General features: G+C 39.2%; 1 protein-coding gene and 1 non-coding gene across 2 annotated transcripts in view; both read left to right on the top strand.

Moving 5' to 3' along the window:
- Positions 1–18664, top strand: part of SIM1 (SIM bHLH transcription factor 1) — a 70517-nt gene that overhangs the window by 23270 nt on the left and 28583 nt on the right. Inside the window, exon 10 of the mRNA XM_030316030.1 lies at positions 16464–16632. Within this exon, the coding sequence (XP_030171890.1) occupies positions 16464–16632 (169 nt within the window). The remainder of the gene's footprint in view (positions 1–16463; positions 16633–18664) is intronic.
- LOC115515101 lies at positions 13889–13992 on the top strand. Its single transcript, XR_003969165.1, has one exon. It is a non-coding gene; the product is annotated as a U6 spliceosomal RNA (small nuclear RNA).

The raw sequence follows: 18664 nt of genomic DNA, 5'->3' as shown, positions 1-18664 counted from the left end.
TGGCAGGAAAGGTTGTCCACTGGGGATTCTGTTGGTGGGGGATGCTAGGGATGAAGGGCCTCCCAGCATGCTCTGGTCAGGTGTGTCATCCTCTGGCCCTTTGACAATCCTGCTACCTGGCTGCTTCCATCTCCCCAGGGCTCTCTGGCCTCCACACCTTTCTTTGTTGTTGTGCTGAGGGCAACTGAGCCACAGAACCTCTTTTTAAAAATGTTCTTAGGTGGAGACCACATGGTATGTGCTCAGTGATGATCCTGACCACTCTTCTTTGGCTGTTGCGAGGGAAAGAGTTCTGATCTTTGAGTCATTTCATAGAAAAACGTGATCATTACCTCATTGGAGGTGGGGATATACATGTTACTGTGAATGGACAAATTCAAATGAAGCTTTACCTGAACTTCAGAAAAATATGTTTTCATCTTCTGACTTCATCTATTTGCATTGTGAGCACTGCTAGGTTTGGGTCAAGGTGTGGATATGTGTGTGGATGGGGAGGATTATGCATATCTTGATAATTTAGTAAAAGGCTGCACTTATCCAGGGCTTCCCTCTCTGTTCTCTGTTCCCACTGGCTTGTGACATCTCTCCAGATGAGCAGGTAGTGATAGAAATTTCATCTGGGTTGAAGGGCTGTGTCTGTGCCTAAGCTGTCAGGCAAAAAGGATTGGTTGGAGTTTAGGTGACACCTGGAAATGCCCGAGTACCTGTCAGTAGAGGAATTTCACATTCTGTCTGGTCTGAAGGAGTAACTTCCCCAGTTCCTTTCCCCTGCCTCAGGCCTTCTGAGGTCCAGGGAGCTGGAAAGGGTGAGAAAGGTGATCTATGGTGATGGCAGGGCTAAGGGGGATGAGAAGGGGACTTACTTTTATAGGGCCTGGCTGAGTCTGGGCCATCTGTGTACCATCTGTGACTTTTACTCTGAGAGGCTATATTGAAGTAGGATTGTGATTTTGTTTTTATGAAAACCCACAGTATCATTTGAAGCAACCTGAAGGGGCAAGGTATGGGCTTTGGCGTTAGAGAACTCTGGGTTTGAATATGTTTTACTGCATAATAGCTATGGGATTTTGAGCATAGCTGTATTCCTGTGAGCCTCTGTTTTCCCATCTGTGCAATCAGGATATTTGAACCCACCTTTTAAGGACTGAGGAGGATTATATGAGATAATGTATATATAGCACAGAGTACGGCAGACAGCAGATACTCAAAATAACTGTTGTTATTAGCTCTTGATAATTATGTGATGTCACCCGAAATACTTTGAAAAGAGAGGAGTGGTTCCATTTTTAACTTGAATTGCTAAATCTTCAAATCCACAAATTTAAGTATTTACCTTCTCCCCCCCTCCAGTCCCACACATTTCTCCAAGCATTGTGCTCTCTGTGGGTGGCTGTTTCTATAGTTTGGTTAAGTCGCCCTGTTTTTCACTGCTCTCACTGTGTACCCTACAGATAGCTGTGCTTTGTGCTTGGAGGAAGGGAAGCCAATACTTACTGAGTACCTTATTTGTCCCAGGCAAAATGGAAGGTGCTGTACATGGTGCTTTACAGGGAAAAAGGAAGTTCTAAGAAACCAAGCTTTTATCCAATTTCTAAAGTTAATTTAGTTGGAACCAGTGTTTTGTCAACTTTCCCAATGTCAGTAATTATAACTTAAAGTGAATAAAACATGCAACACTGACATTTTTGATGGTGTTCAGTCTATTCCCCTTTACTCTGTGTGCACTAGGTGTGGCTGAATCAACAGTGTTTCAGAGAGTATGGCAAACGGCAGTTATTTATTGCATGAATACATGAAGCAGAGGTCTTGGCATCTCTCGAGTAGTTTACAATTTAGTTGGAACTAAATATTTAAGAACTCAGATTAGCTCAGTTCAAACTGATATGGTGCACTTGGGCTATTTGTTGAGAGCACAGAATTCAAAGAAGCTTGAATGGTGGAGCTACTAGGGAAGGGGGAGAATTTAAGGGTTGGAAGCAGAAGTAAGGTCTTTTGAGATGGAACCGTGACATATACTCATTTGTCTCGTTTTCTTCATGAGAAAATAACATAACACAATTAGTTTCCTCTTCAAATTAGATTCAGCAGTGCTTGTCTCACTGTTCTCATATGAGCTGGGTTTTCTTTCCTTCTTTTACCTTTATACCCTGAACTTTTTTGTTGGAACTGAATGTGTTTCATCATGATTGGAAACTATTTTCTCTGAGCCTCTTACCTTTCTCAGATTAGTACTGGTATATATTTTGAACATGTTCACCTAGCCTTAGTTTTATATATATATATATATATTATGTTATATATATACATATATATATGTACATGTATATACATGTATACATGTATATATATACATGTATACATGTATATATATACATATATGTACATATAATATATACATATATAATATATACATGTACATATACACATATATTAGCATCTAAGCATAGAACACAGTTTTTAAAGTTTTGAGGATGTCAGTATTCTGAATGGAATGTAGAATGTTATTGAAATGAATACACAGTGTTGCCACATGTATAATGGTTGTATTTCAAAATGGTTTTTAGAAAGCAAATTTAAGGTACACACAAGGAACATCAGCAGATTGGAGGAGATGGGGGTGCAAAGAACCTGGCTCTTAGGTTCTAGGTTTGCAGGGCCAGAAGTCCTCCTCAGTGCTGTGTTTGATATCATTATCCTACTGCTCTTAGAATATGATGCAGTCTAATCCCTAGACTTTTTAGCTAGATGTTTCAAACCCTGATAACCAGAGGAATGCATTACAAGGTACTTGTAAAATGAGATATGAAATGAAATATCACTACTTTATTATGCATCATAGCATATTAGTTAAGAACTTGGGCTATGGGTATATTGCCTATTCAGATTCCTGGGCTGCTACTGGCTATCTCTGTGGCTATGGATAAATTGCTTAACTTTGTTGCCTATGTAATGTGTAATAATAATATCTATTTCATAGAGTTGTTGTAAGCGTTAAATGAGATAGATTCTTGGCCCTGTGCCTGACACAAAGTAACACCAAGTAAACGTGAATTATTAGGGTGAAATTATTGCAGTGAAATTAGATAAAATAATTTCTTATTTAATTTCCAATAAACACAAAATAAATGTCTGTGAGGCTGAAGGAGGGAAAGCATGAGTCTTAGGAAGGCAGAGGGATGCCCAAGAATGAGAAATCAGCAATCATTCTGGTACATCTGGAAAGGATTGTTAGATCCTACTTCCAATGATTAGGACTAGTAGGCCTTGAGGCAGTCATAAATGTTTTCTTGAGCATCTATTAGGTGTCAGGCACTGTGCCAGGTTCTGGGGATATCAGAATGAATGAGACAGCGTCTGCAGGAAAAGGAAATAAGCGCAAGGACAACCTCTACCCCAGCTTGACCTCCCTATGGGCTTGCTGATGACAGGTTCCTTCCTGGAGGGGAGTGTTTCCATTCACAACTAGAAAGAAGCAGGCCCAGAGTGCCTTGGCACTGTTCAGGTCAACCCTGGGGAAAAAGCTTGCAGGTGTGCTCAGATTCCCTGTGGTTAGATGGTGGGGAGGGAGTGGAGACAGTAAGAGGAGCAGAGCTGCTGGGGAGGGCTGTGCGAGCATGTGTATGTGTGTGTGTGTGTGTGTGTGTGTGTGTGTGTGTCTGGGGGGGGGCATGAGGGGGATCCAGACTGGCAGCAGAGAAACTGGCTGCAGGCCAAGGAGTCCATCTTAACTCTTACAAAATCGCTGTTTCCCTGGGTGGAGCCTCTGCATCTCATTAGGTCAGCCAGAGAGAGAAGCTGTGTGTGCCAAGGTGATTTTTGTCCTGTTGGAATGATATTGAGCTGCGTTTTGCTCTGCTTTGAATGGAGTTTTTTTGTGGGGTTGACTTCTAATAGGATTTGGAATCTTAGTTTTAAATGGAAGAATCACACTAGAGTTAAATAGTCTTTGTACATTTATTCTCTTTAAAAAAATGTTTCTAGTGATTTTTAGGTTTTTGTAATACTTTAAACTTTTCTCTTGTAAAGGGTAATCTCACGGTGTTGTTGCCCTGCCCTGGAGAGACGGGGAGGTGACTGTCAGCTGCAAGTGAAGGGAGGGTGGTGGGAAGGTGCTCTGTTTGCTGCCATATTTAGAAAGGTCAGGGAGTAAGATTCACTCACATTTGAGAGACTGCTATTTTGTGCCAGAGGCTCCGAGAAGCCAAGTCATTTAGCCAATATAACACAGCTAATGAGTAGTCCTGCCAAACCAGAGACAGGACTCCCGAGCCCACCTGATTTCCTCTTTGGCCTGCTGTCTGTAAGTTGGTAACATTGTACCAGGGTGAGTCGTATGTAATTGCCATTTCTGTGCATTAAAGCAGTTCGATAGTGGTGATTTCCTGTGATTCCACCTAATATTTGGGAAGTAATGGGACATTTTGAAGAGATTTTGCAAAAGTCTATGGATAGTTTACTACAAGACTTCAATATGGGGTCTCCGCAAAGTGACCCAATTGCTTCACAGTTTGGGTGTGCTCAGAACCCAGTCAGCTGCCATGCAACATGCTTAACCCCTTGGGCCCAACACCATGTCCCCCTCACCAGTTTCAGCATCAACAGTTATGATATTTTCGCAAAACAGCAATCCGTAAGTATTACCCATGGAACACTATTTTATTTGGAACGTCTAATATATTACCAGGATTCAAATGGACATTGCTGTCTTTACTGGAAGGGTATTTCTCCTTTGATTGATTGCTAAATGGCTAGAGCTTGTGAAAGGATCTCTCTCTCTCTCTCTCACTCTCTCTCTTTTTCCTGGGGATTTCTTGTTCAAACAGAATTTGTTGTATCACATCAGTAAAGCCGTGCTAACATGGGCTGCTGGCCAGATCGTGGAAATAGCCTCATTATATTGAACTGGATGTCATAATGGTACCCATTAAGGTGGGATTCTCTCTATGTTTGTACTTTTAAACCCAAGTCCCTTGCCACTTTTTTACATCTCTCTGAGAATAGCAACATTCTCTGGTAATGCAATCTGAGAATGTGCTGTCTCTTGCCTCCTCCCACTGAGAACCATTACGAAAATAGAATCCCTGGTTCCGAGCATTTTTAGGGGTTATGGCTTGCTGCTGCTCCTCAGTCATTCATTTTACTCTTTGCACTTGTGATGACTATAATGTGTTCTGGTGGCTGAAGGTAAGAACCCATGAGATGTACTTCTTTCAACACTACCATTAATTGACATTGGTGTCCAAATATACGATGGGAAAAGAGCAGCTTCCCCCCCCCCAAAAAACTAACCAAATGCAACACAGGGTTTTTCATTTTAATTTTTATAAGCTGTTAAGAGACTAATAGTGTTGAAAGTCATAGCATTTCTATTAGCTGTTGAAATCTTACTATAGACCTGGCAAAGTGAAGCATGTGTTGTACTGGATTTGGGTAATGGAATCCTGCAGGGTCCCAGCTCAGGAATGCTGGAAGGATGAAGCCCACAAAGCAGAGGGCAGAGTGCATGTCCGTTTCATTCCTCCAATTGGAGTAGTTAAAGAAATAACAAAATGCAGGGTAGCATTTTATTGTGAGGGATAATTGAAAATCGGGGGGGGGGAATATTTAGATACGCTACATGGTGTTTTACATTATAATCTCTTTTCTATTTGTGTCTCTTCCCAATGGACTCAATAGGACCTCCATTATAAACAAATCTCTATCATTAGAATGAGCTTCATTTCTGTTGCTATACTTAAGAGGATAGTAAGAGATGTTGTAGAGTGTAGTCCTCTCTTCAGCAAATGGGATGGTTTTTGCATTCACCCAGAGAGTATTTCCCCAGTGCCTACTGGGTGCCAGGGTCTATAGGAGGGTTAATGGTGTTACCAAGACAGACAAGGTCCCTACTCTCATGGAGGGTAAATTTTAGTGCGAGGAAATAGACATTACTTATAAACAAATAAATATGTCATACAATGTCAGGAACTGAAAGGAAGAAATCAAGCAGGACAAAGAGATGGGAGTGGTCAGGGAGGGCCTCTCTGAAGTCTCCTGAATGAAGGGAGGGAGGCAGCCATGCTGAGACCTACAAGAAAAGCATTCTCAGCAGTGGGGAGCAAATGCAAAAGCCCCGAGGTAGAAACCAGCTTGGTAAGTAAGTTGATGAACAAGAAGGTCACTGTCACTGCAGCAGAGAGAAGGGGTGAGGGAGAGCGCAAGAAGCTGATGCTAGAATAGGCAGGGTCAGACCATGCTGGGTCTTGAAGGCTTTGGGAAGTCATTGGAGTTTTGAGCAGAGGCATGGCATGAACTGCTTTAAGCTATGAAATGGTCATCTGGATGGGGTGGAAAATAGGCTTTGGGAAGGGTAGAGGGTAGAGGCAGGGAGACCAGTTAGAAAATGATTACAATAGCCTAGGTGAGGGAAGATGATGGCTTAAAGACAGAGGTAGGGATGAAGGGTCAGATTCAGGATGTGTTGAGGGTAGACAGCTGGAGTTTGCAGATGGATTGGATATGAGCTGTGAAAAAATGAGGAGTCAAGGACAGCATCTGAGTTTTTAGCCTGAGTAATTTGGGTGAATGGTGGGAAGGAGCAGATTCATAGGCAGGAGCAACAATCAAGGGTTGTGTGTGGGGATATTTAGTTTGAGATGCCTGTCATTCATTTGAGTGGAAATATCAGGCAGGTAATTAAATCTGGGTGTCATGGAGTGGGGAGGTCTGGGCTGGAGATTGGGGGTCATCAGTATGGAATTTAAAGCCAGCAGAGTGCATGAGATCCCTTGAGAGTGAGCAATAACTGAGATGCAGCCTGTAGACTAAGCCCTGTAGCTCTCCAGTGTTACGGGATCTGCAGGAACAGGCAGTGTCCCCAAAGAGGCTGAAAGGAAGTGAACAGGGATCAGCATGCGAGTAGTTTGGTGAGATATGCAGTAAGGCTGTACCCTGGGGAAAGTGTGAAGTTTGTCTTTGGAACATCCCCTCCCTTTTCAATGGCAATCCACCTTGTCTATGGTACCCTTTCACCTGATATCTTTAGTTTTTCTTATCCAGAATAACAACTGCTCTGGTTTTCAAAGTATGGCCCCTTGACTGGCAGCATCAGCAACCCCCAGGAGCTTGTTAAAAATGCAAATTGTGGTCTGTACCCTAGAATTACAAACGAGAACTTCTAAGGGGTGGGGCCCAGCAAGCTGCATTTTAACAAACTCTTCAGGGGCTTCTGAGACACGTTGAAGTTTGAGAACCATGGCTCTAGGGAAAGGAGCTGAAAAAACTGAATCAATGAAAAATAAGGATGAGGCTTACTCCGTTAACCTTTTCTGAGCCATCTGGCTAAAGCCTAAGAAATAAATATCTAACAGGAGATTTTAAGCATAAACCAGTAGACCATTCTTGAGACATCTTTGTGGGGACCAGGAAACCTCTCAAGCCACAAGTCATAAATTCAGGCAGCTGCCTATTGTATCTTTGGTAATGAACTCTACTGATAACTATATATTCTGTGTAGTATTATACAAGCTCTCTGACTCCAAATATGAAGGCAATGAAAATTTTGGCATTTTGGTGGGCAATCCAAAATCTCCAATGATAAATCACAACTTATTTTCAAATGTTTAAAGTTGTTGAAACACAACTTATCTACCAGACAATTTTAAATAATGCCTCAATAGCAAAACAAATAATAATAATAATGATAATGATAATAATAATAATAATAGCAGAATGTCTGTTGAATTGTGAATTTTTATTCATAAAATACATCTCAAATTTATTTTAGCCATTTAAATAATGGAGTTTAATGTATATTTAGTCAAGCATTACAGTAGTAAGGGCTTAGGGAGATTAGAAATAAATGAATCCAATTAAAGAACACGTCTGTGAGATTTGATATGTCATAGGTATGAATGAACTGTTTGCACAGTAACTGTAAAGAAACCGTTAATGATTATCTAGAAGAGGTTTAATCAAGAATAAATGCTATAGGACATATTTTAAAATATTTAAGTTAAACAAATGGAGATTTGTGCCTTTGAAAACATCGTGCCATGCCATCATTTTTGCTGTGTTTTTTTCTAGAGAGTTCAAAGCCTGAGGTTCTACTTTTCTATTATCTGCAGGAATGCCAGTGCCTTTGTGTTGTGTAGAAAAGGGCAGAGCTCTCAAAGGTGCCATGAGGTGTGGCCTTGCGGGGTCTCCCCACTGTATGTGGGAGAGGTTTGGGGACACTTTGGTCTTGAGTACAGAATGCAAATTTCCCAGTGTTGTGGGGAGATTATTTCTTTGTGATGACAAGTATTTTTTCTGTTCCAGGAGTTTGTAAGCAGTTGAGAATAGGAGGTGTGTTCTTCTTACCTTCTCTGCCAGTGGCTAGTTTTAGGGTTTAGGAATCAGTTTTGTATGGGTCTAAAGAACTGAGTGAGAAAGCTATTCCTGTGAAAACAGAACCTTAACCAAATATAAGGTGTTAGATAATGGGTTCCTCCATCACTTATCTACCTTAGGTATTTAAAGAATTCTAAGGGGAACATATATTTGAAAAACAGCAGTTTAATAAAATGACAGTGAAGATTAGGGGGATGGACACAGAGGGTGGGGAGGTGAGAAGGAAAAGAGAGGCCAGAATAGCATGTATGAATTTTATTTTCTATTTGCCTCTTCCCCCCCCCCCCCCAGAAGTGCATTGAATTAGCAGTCTTGACTGTGGAAAAGGAGACTGGCATTTTAAAAATTTATGCCTTTGGTGAAAGAGGCAGCACATTCTGCATTGATTTGTTCAGATCTAACTTTTAAAGACCGACACCTCCTTAACCACCCCCCACCCCACCAACCTCAAGAAAATAAGAAACAAAAAAGCTATAAGATCAGTAGCATTTGGAACCTAGATTTGTGGGATTTACAAATACACCTAAAATTTAGTAGCTATAGATATAGAATGAATTTTGGAGCATAAGAAATTAAGTTTTTCAGAACAAAAGATGTAGTCCCGAAAGTAGGGTTACTCCATTTAAACAGTGACAAATATGTCATCTATAACTCGCAGAAAACTAAGCCGTTGTTAGAAACTACATGGCAAGACTCTTTTTTTTCAATTGTAAGTAATAATTTAAGTTATATTATTCAAAGAAGGAAACAAAGTCATATAGTTCACATGAAAGCCTTCAGAGACAGATAATTCTGTAAGGTAGGAAGGGTGGAAAATAGATTAGAAAGTAAGTGAAATATATAGGCACCAAGAGAGCATATGGACATTTGGACATTTAAAAATTATAAATGGTGTTCATGAGAAGTTGAACCTATGGGAAAAGAAGTTTAGTGGTGTTCTCTCTTCTGTAATTTAATAATATTCATAGAGAAGACACCCTGAAAACACAAGGCAGAGAAACTGGGAGCCATTTCAGTTGGAGGTGAGAATACCTGAATTTTGCTCCAATTAGAGTTTCTTTTTCAAGAAATATTTTTCTGATTATAAAAGTCATACATGTTTATTATAGAAAAAATTAACAATATACAGAGGTATAAAGAGAAGATAAAGAACATGTTTAATCTATTTTCCAGATATTCACTATTGACATTTTAATTTTTTGCCTCCCACTACATGTATATGCATATACAGTACATATTAATTTAAAGAGATAATTTTTCATTTTATCAATAGTGTTTTTCACATCACTAGAGTAAAAAAAGTTAATGATTACCTAATATTTTATCACATGGGTACACCATAATTAAGTAATGGTTCTATTGTTGGTTTTTATTTGCTTACTTACAGTTAAATGTAAGAAATTATGCTAAGTACCCTTGTGTATAGACTTTTGATACTTATCTCTGATTATTTTCATTAGATCTATTCCTAGAAGTGGAATTACTGGATTTAAGGAATGAACATTCTTAAGACTCTTGATAAACACTGCTAGTTTACTCTCTTATCATTGGTATGTAAGAATGCCCATTTATTTCAACTTGTCTTCATTGAGATTTTTTTGTCATTAAAATAAAATCTTTGTTGATTTGAAAGACAAAAGTGACAAAAAGAATCTGATAGAAACCTTAATTCGTATAGGTTATTACTAGTGAGGCTAAACCTTTAAAAATTGTTTCTCAGCAATTTGTGCATTGTTTACATCCTTTTTATATTTTTCTATTTCAGAGATACTGTATTCATTATCGCTTTGTAGAAGTTCTTTCTCTGGGGGTTTAAAGCACTATTCCTCCTCGCTCTTTCAATACAGTTGCAACAGTTTCAAATAAATGGTTGAGGATAAAATTAATTTAGTATTCCAGTTTGTTTAAGAATCACATATGCCATGCCTGAATTGTAACTTTACAAAAAATAAGTGCATTTTATTAATATACATAACACTAAAACAATAACATATTAATATAACACTAAAACAATAACATGATTTGTTTCTTTAATTTAGGATCTCACAGAATATCAGAATGATCATTATTAATTATAATCTGGGAATTTAAGAATCCCTCCCATAAACTTGCTTACTTAGTAGGTATTTTTTTCTTATTTATGTAGAGAGGTTTGCTAGTTTTATGAATTTTTGGTCATTTGTATTTGAGATGAATAAAAATTTATTGCAGTGAGGATTATTCTGTTAATCACTTGCAAGTGAGAATCTATTCTCTATAAGATATGGTGCTAGACAGTAAGTAGAGACTATCAAAAGAGAAGGTATTAAGGAGATTGTTGTCAAATACACCATTCACACTGTGTGACAGGAACTTAGGTGTGTTACATGAATGTTAGAGGCAGTGGACAGTGTAGGAACTGAGAGGAGGGAGCAGGAAATCACTGTGGCCTGTGTGGGTAAAGAAGCAAAGTCAGATGCATGTTGTGGCAGGTCTGGACTTAGCTATATTTCAACATGTGTCATGGGTTTGTAGACAGGTATTTCACAATCCCTATCGTGCAGATGGTTGACTTTGCTGCATCTTACCAAAATATTAGTTTTTTACTGTATTGTTTTTTTTTGTTTGGTTATTGTTTGCCTATTGTTTTTGGTTGTTTACCTATTGTTTAGACCTTCGTCTTTGCTTCTTGAAATCACAATGTGATGGTAAACTTTGTGCCTAAGCCATCCCTTACCCTTGTGGTGCCATCCACTCCATAGCATGTTGGATGAGACCTACAAAATAGAGGAGAAAGATATTTCTAGGCTGAGGCAGTGTTTATGTAAAACCAAAGACTTTTTGGGAACTACTAAAATCACCAAAGCAAATGGAGAAAACCACAAGGAGCAAACACAAATCCACTTATTAGTATGAGACTATTATATTTCCAAGGGTGCCTTAGCCTAATTTCCCAGCAGATGTCTTAGTTTGTGAGCCTCTCACAGTATGGAATCCTCCTTATCAGCTATCTCTGCTGGGCTCCATGGGAGCCTGAAAATGAAACATAAACTAGGTCTCTCTGCTGCAGAGGTTTACCTAGTGGCCTGGTGGTAACTCTGCCAGAATATAAAGAAGGTCATGCACTTCGTGTGACAGTGATTCTAGAATCCAATTAAAAAGTTTAGTATAAGACGCAGTCGTTCCTACTTAATCCGATCACAGTTTAATGCAATCCTCTGCTTATTGCAGTCAGCGCCTTTGGAGCCAAATCAATTGCATGTCTTTGTTTCCACGTTTTCCTTGGTAATTTGATCACCTACAGCTGTTTGTTTTTTTTTTTTTTAAAGCTCAATTGGGAAATCTGGTAATATCTTTTAAGAATTGCCACATAACATAAAACCAATAGAGAAACTTCAGAATGACCAGTTTAAAAAACTGACATGACAGAAGCAAAACTTCAGTTGTCTAAAATAGAAGTGCAATAGGATATGGCAGAGTCGAAGAAGAAAAGTTCTTGCAGAGAATCTTGACTCAACATCAAGTGATAAAATACTGTTGATTGTTTAACTGTATAATTATTCCAACTCACCTGAAGGTTGTATGTATGGTTGTGCTGCTGTTGGCATCATGAGGACACCAGTCTTCCAGTCAAAATGATAGAAATCATATTAATGCATTTCTCTGAAGCTAAAAGCACCTGTTAGTGATATAAATACCTTTTATTTGTTTTGCAAGGGCATCACCCTGAGCTTCCCATATGGCAAGTTGGCATTTACCTCATGAGTGATCATGGCATATTGCTGAAGGAAAGGCTGAGAAGGCCAATGGTGCAAAAATGGCCCCTTTTATTCTATTGGAATTTGAGTAACTCCAAATATGTACATGACTATTATAAAGTTTAGAGTAGACTCAGATGGTTAATTCTGCAAATTGAATGATTTCTGACTGTCCATAATGGAATAAGAGGATTACTTTGGTCTGTGCAAATACGAGTGAGATTGACAAGCTGCAAGTCCTAGTGATTGCAAATTACCCATTTCACATTGCTTTCAGAGCCGAGGTACCTGAGGATGTCTGCAGTTCTAGTACAAGTCATTCAAGGGGGGAAAAATCCAAACAAATGTAAATTGATATCAATAGCCATTTTGAAAAATATGCTAAAGGGCATATGCCACAGTTCCTCTTTTTGATATGCCAGTCGTATCTGGGAGAACAGAGTGAGCTGCCCTAGTGAGGGTAACCTGTGGAGTCCTGAACGTGGTCTGTGTGGCACTTTTCAGGAAGGCTTTAGAAGTAGAGCAGGGCTGTGTCCTGTCCCTCCTTTACTAAAGTCAGTTAAGTCCAATTCCTCACTGTACTTATTCAGAGTCTAAGTGCTGGGCACCCAAGTATTTCATTTTGTCCCCCTCCACAGGGAAACATCAAACAGCTTTACTAGACATATACCTAACTTTAGAGGATGGGTGTGTGTGTGATACCAGAATGTGCCTCACTTCGGGGGAAGGGAGGGCATGTCTGAGTTTGGAGGGAAATAGAACTCATAATGTGATTCCCATCAGCATCTAGACCTTTAATCTATACAAATGAAATAGTATAATAGAATTCTAAAAGTAAAACAAATGCTTTGTTCTTAGTGAATCTGCCATTCAGAGCTGCTCTTGGCACCACATCAACTATACTTGAAATGTCTTTAAGTGGGTATTTTTTGTTGTTGTTGTGCTTTTCATCTTAACCCATCTTTCAAGTTGTTAGAGGAATAGGAAGGCTGAGCTCCTCTCAGAGTGCCGGGTCTGTACTGTTCCAAGGTCTCTATTTGCTTACTTAGCAATGAAGAGCTCATCTTAATAAGTATTTTGGCCACACTGCATTAGAGTTTAGAGACTAAGAAGCAACAGAGTGCATTACAATGAGCTAGAGGTAGAAAAGAAAGAAATACAACATAAGGAAACGTTTGTAATGAAATGTATTACAGTTGCTACCAAAGTGAAACTACTGTCTTAGAGAAATCAGGTGCCAAAAAAGGGCCACAAACTGTGGAGGTGAAGAAATAATACTTAGTATTAATTGAACATTTACCAAGTTCTAGGCACTGTGCCATGAATTTCTCACATAATATTTTTCTGAACCTTAGCACATCCACATGAGTTATAAAGAGGAAAAAGAGGTCTTGATGGGGTTGTTACACAGTAAGTGGCTCAAATTGTGATCTACCTGACCTCATGATCTTTTGCTAAGTTCTGGTGGATTCTTTGTGATCTTTTTAGATGTGCATCAAAATATTAATTTTTTTATCAAGAGTATAACTCTTTTTATATTTATTAGCATTTTCATGTGAATATGTAGAAATTCAAATCATTTGTTGGTTTTAAATCTTTATTTAAGCCTCTTTGGAGTATTTCTATCATTGGGAACTATGCAAGAATTTTGGAAAGACTTCTTCAGTAGTTGAGATGCATACTTTGGGAGTCTGAAGAGAAAAATGGAGGAATCCTGGTTTGTTCTCTGCTTCTTGACATGAAGTCCCTGTGCTGAAATGTTGCATTCAAAATGAGTTTTAGTGCTTGCTTCGGCAGCACATATACTAAAATAGGAAGGCTACAGAGATCAGCATGTTCCCTGTGCAAGGATGACACAGAAATTCGTGAAGCATTCCATATTAAAAAAAAGAATGAGTTTTAAAAATTATTTGGCCATATTATCAGGGGTGCAATGTTTTTGTCTAAAGTAAGTCTAAGTAAGTCCTGTTGGGCAGGGACTGAATGGATATTCTGCTACCAAGAGCCCATATGACATAGGAGATACCCAAGAATGGAGGCTGTCAGAGCCCACCTTGCTCACTGTCACATGCACATGATCTCAGGGCAGGTGGGTCAGGGAACTCACGGCCTAAAGGGGTCTTTTCCATCAGAGAAATACTTCTAGGCTGCTGGTTATTAGCAGTCATTGAGGAAAACAGTCCTTTCTGATTTGTGTCTTTGTCTTCTTCCTCTTCCAAATGTGTGAAATATTGTGCAAATCGCCATTGGAATATAACAAAATATCTTTTGACTCTTGCCCTCTAGGAACTTAGAACCCCTAGGAAAGACTAGACACTGTCACTTGAAAAATAAGGTTGGAAGAAGAAAAAAAGAGTTTCTGGTCCCCTCCCTGTTTCCCTCAGGAAGTGGCCCTGGTGTCTTCTTCATGAGCACAGCAACTTAGTCCTTCTGTTCATTGATGTCTCCCCAGGGCCTCCACAGAGACACTCAGTATCGAAGGAATGAATGAGGTTAGAGGCGAGTAGGATTTAAAATAGTTCTTTTTAAGAGGAGTTCTATAGGTATGTGTTGAAAGAGCAGGGGAGGAAAGTATAAGGTCAGTTTGGAGAGAACTATTTTGAGTGAAGTGAAGGGCCATTGAAGGAAAATTTTCAGATACTGTCAGAAAAATAGGTGGGAGCCACATGTTGGAGAGCATTGAATTTCTGACCAAGGAGTGCCCAGAATCTGTGTTGTGTGTTTTCCTTAGGGGGTGATTAGAGTAGGAAAGTAGACCATCAGTATGATTCAACTTCCCAAGCTTGGAAGGCAAATTGCATGCCCATCTTCTAAATTTTTGCTGCTTATGCAGGATAATTTTTTTTTTACTTGCACTGAGTTGATGGACTATTTGATATGAAGTCATTGTAATTTGCTGACATATACCACTACACTGTAGTTTGTGGCCATGATATTATTGAACCTGTTTTAGCTGATTTCTATCCCCTGTCACTTGAGGGACTCCTTGCCTGAATTATCCTTTTGCCTTTGCCTGATCTCTTTGTAGAAGAACAAACAGGGAAAAGGAAGAGAAGATAAATGAATGGTTGCTGATCTATGGAAATCTACCAATCACTTTAACATATCTAACTTTATTAGTTTATTACATTTAATATACATATCTTAATCCAAAGGGTATTAAAAATGCATGTAAATTTTTTAAAAAGGTGAACCCATTAGAGAAAAGGAAAAATAAAATAAGAAAAATAAAGGAAGCCAGTGGTGTTTGCTGCACAGAACACCTGCCACGAGGACTGGTACAGTTGTTAGAGGTGGTTACAAATCGGATTTGGGACTCAGAGCCTTTTGACTTCCAGTGGAAAGAGGGAAACATGGTGAGTTAGATGATTCATGGTGTTTGTGAGATAAAAAGAAATCAATTACCCAGGAGCAAGCAGCCCAGCTAGTTCTGGAACCTGAGAGAAAATTCTCCCACGAGTCCTCATAAAGAAGACTTATGAAAATGGAGGAGTCAGACAACATTCTCTGCAGCCTGGAAGCAGGCTGAGATGGTAGCTGGGCAGGGCCACGCTGTCATCTTCAGCCCCTAAATACCTCAAGCAATACCTTTATAATGAACTCTCTGAGATATACCCTTTATCCCCTTCCTATCACAGCCTTCAGTTATTATGTTTAATATTTGTTTACTGTTTCTTCTTCCAAATAGCTTGTAATCTGCAGAAGGGCAGGGACTCTAGGCATCTTATTTATCTTTCATTTCCACATAGCACAAAACCTGGCATATATTAAGAGCTTCGTAGATATATATTGAAGATGGATTGGAAAGAACTGGTGCTTAAAAGAGATTTTTAACTACTTACAAGCCTGGTCTCACTGGTTTGCTAGCTATAAAAATATTAGGAATGTTTACCAGAATGATTGATCTTGAAACAGCTGATGTTCTTCTTGCCAGTAATCAGATAGGATCAGTTTACCAGACAACTCAGTTATCTGCTGAGTTCACCCTACACAGAAAATGTTGAGAGTAGAGTTTATAATCTGTACCTCACCGATGAGGACACAAAAGCTCAGAGAAGTTGAATTACAGATTTATTTCCTACTTATAAAAATAACCCAAAATGTATTTTAAAATCAAGACAACTTCATGAGCATATTGTATCACTTGGCTGTGGTACGTGGGGCAGCTACATCCCGACCCGTTAGTTAAATGTTAGGCATTTCTAAAATAATCAAGGTGTTTGTGGCAACCAGTTATATGGCTAACTTTTGCTTGCTTCCCTTTTCAAATATGGATTACTGCCATTCCTGGTGAGAGAACACATGCATCCATTTCCTGTGGTGGCAGATTAAGGGCTGTGTCCTCTCACCCTGCAGGGACACGGAATACAAAGGTTTGCAGCTCTCCCTGGATCAGATCTCAGCCTCTAAACCAGCCTTCTCCTACACCAGCAGCTCCACTCCTACCGTGACTGACAACAGGAAGGGGGTCAAGTCCAGGCTCTCCGGCTCAAAGTCAAAATCCAGGACTTCCCCATATCCTCAGGTCGGTGCACTGCCATTTTGCAACTTTCTTTTTTTTGTAACTTGGTTTGGTCTTGAAGTTGGGGAAGTATTAAAATTGTTTGTAATTAATTATCTAGTTGTAATAAATTTAAAACTTTATATATCTGGAAAACTTTCTAAAACTATCTTCTTCCTTCTCTTCTTCCTTTAAAATAGGTATGCTAGTAAAAATTTGAAATGATCGGGTGATTAACTGGTTTTATATGAAGATCATGAGAGACTCAGTTGTAGTCAGAACCATAACTGTTATTTCAAGGAGATTTATCCTAAAAATTTCCCCTCAAGCAAAATATGGAAAACTAGAGCTTGACATAGTCAAATCGATTTTTAGGACAGGGACTGAAGTAGAAGGAAATTAAGAGGTGGAGGCAAAGAATCAAGGATGCATTTCACCATGAGATTTGAGCACAGGAGAACTATTTTGGGAAATAGTCTACCAGATGGGGATAAGGATAGGAAAAGAAACTCTCCTCTCATCTGTACAAGGTGATGAGCAGATAAGACCCAGAGGAGGTATTCCAGAAACAATGCAAGGTACAAAGATGAGTCTGTATTCTTGGAAGGAAAAAATTATTTTTCTGATCAGTCACTGAGATGTAGAAACTAGACAGTCTCAAGATATATGCACAACTTTCTTCTGGCCTGAAAGAAGTAGGACAGAACTGGGGATCCCCTACTGCCAGGACCTTGTGACCATCTCACCTCCTCTGTCCTTTTCTGTTTTTTTATGTTTATTTATTTATTTTTGAGAGAGAGAGAGAGAGAGAGAGAGAGAGAGAGAGAGAGAGAGAGAACAAGCAGGGGAGGGTCAGTGAGAGGGGAAGCAGAGAATCTTAAACAGGCTCCAGGCTCTGTGCTGTCAGTTCAGAGCCTGACATGGCACTCAAACTCATGAACCATGAGATCATGACCTGAGTGAAGTCAGACGTTTAACCAACTGAGCCACCCAGGCGCTACTTACCTCTTTCCTTTTCTTTGTGGTGCCACATCGCTGGAGTAACTCAGGAGATAATTGCTGGGCTTATATAAAGCTAAACTGGATTTTGAGTCATTTTTCAAGGTGGTCTTTATCATTTATGTTTTAAATGTATTTTTTAAGCAAAAAATGACTAGTGGTTACAGAAACTGTTATTTCCTTACTTATCAGAGCTCTATTATTCTGTTGATTTCTACAAATACATATACTATTTGAGAAAATGTCATTCATTGAACTAATGCTCACTAAGAAGCTACTATTTGCTAGATTATTTTAGCAGCTTGGTATATAAAGATGAGAAGATCATGAGCCCCAAGAGACTTATGTCACACAGTTTAAAATCTCTCACAGAAGCCAGATCTCTTCACTCTGACAAAAGGGAGAAAGTAGGTATGTGATGCCCAGACAGTTTTCAGTGTGCACCCTCTGTTATGAGGACTGAGCACTTTATGTAAAAAGTACATTTTAGTTAAAGTCACTGTGGAGGAGGAATTGCTTCTTTTTGTTAAACATCTCAGAAGGTTTTCTTATTACAATCTTGTACCTCGGGGAAAAAAGTTTCACTGTCTCTTTTTACTACTTGGAAGAATGGATTATGCCTTTGGGTAATTCCATCCTTAAATATACAGGAGTGCTGAACACACAGAGGAAAGAGAAATTTAAATTAGGAAATGCTAAGTTAAGAAAGAATTTATCCATTTTTACACAGTAATTAAGGTGCAAAAACAAAGTCCCCCCATTGGACTTCCAAAAACTCATGAATTCTGTTTTCCTTTTTAAAATTTTTTTTTTAATGTTTACTTTATTTTTGAGAGGGAAAGAGAGAGAGAGCATGAGCAAGGGAGGGGTGGAGAGAGAGGGAGACAGAGAATCCAAAGCAGGCTCCAGGTTCTGAGCGGTCAGCCCAGAGTCTGATGCGGGGCTCAAACTCATGGACTGTGAGATCATGACCTAAGCTGAAGTCAGACACTTAACCAGCTGAGCCACCCAGGTGCCCCTGAATTCAGTTTTCTTGCATGCACAGCTCTAACGTCTA

Source organism: Lynx canadensis, chromosome B2 (assembly GCF_007474595.2).
Source record: "Lynx canadensis isolate LIC74 chromosome B2, mLynCan4.pri.v2, whole genome shotgun sequence".
NCBI classification, from domain to species: Eukaryota; Metazoa; Chordata; class Mammalia; order Carnivora; family Felidae; genus Lynx; species Lynx canadensis.
Note: the sequence above shows the minus strand (reverse complement) of the source record. Positions and strands in the feature narration are given on the sequence as shown.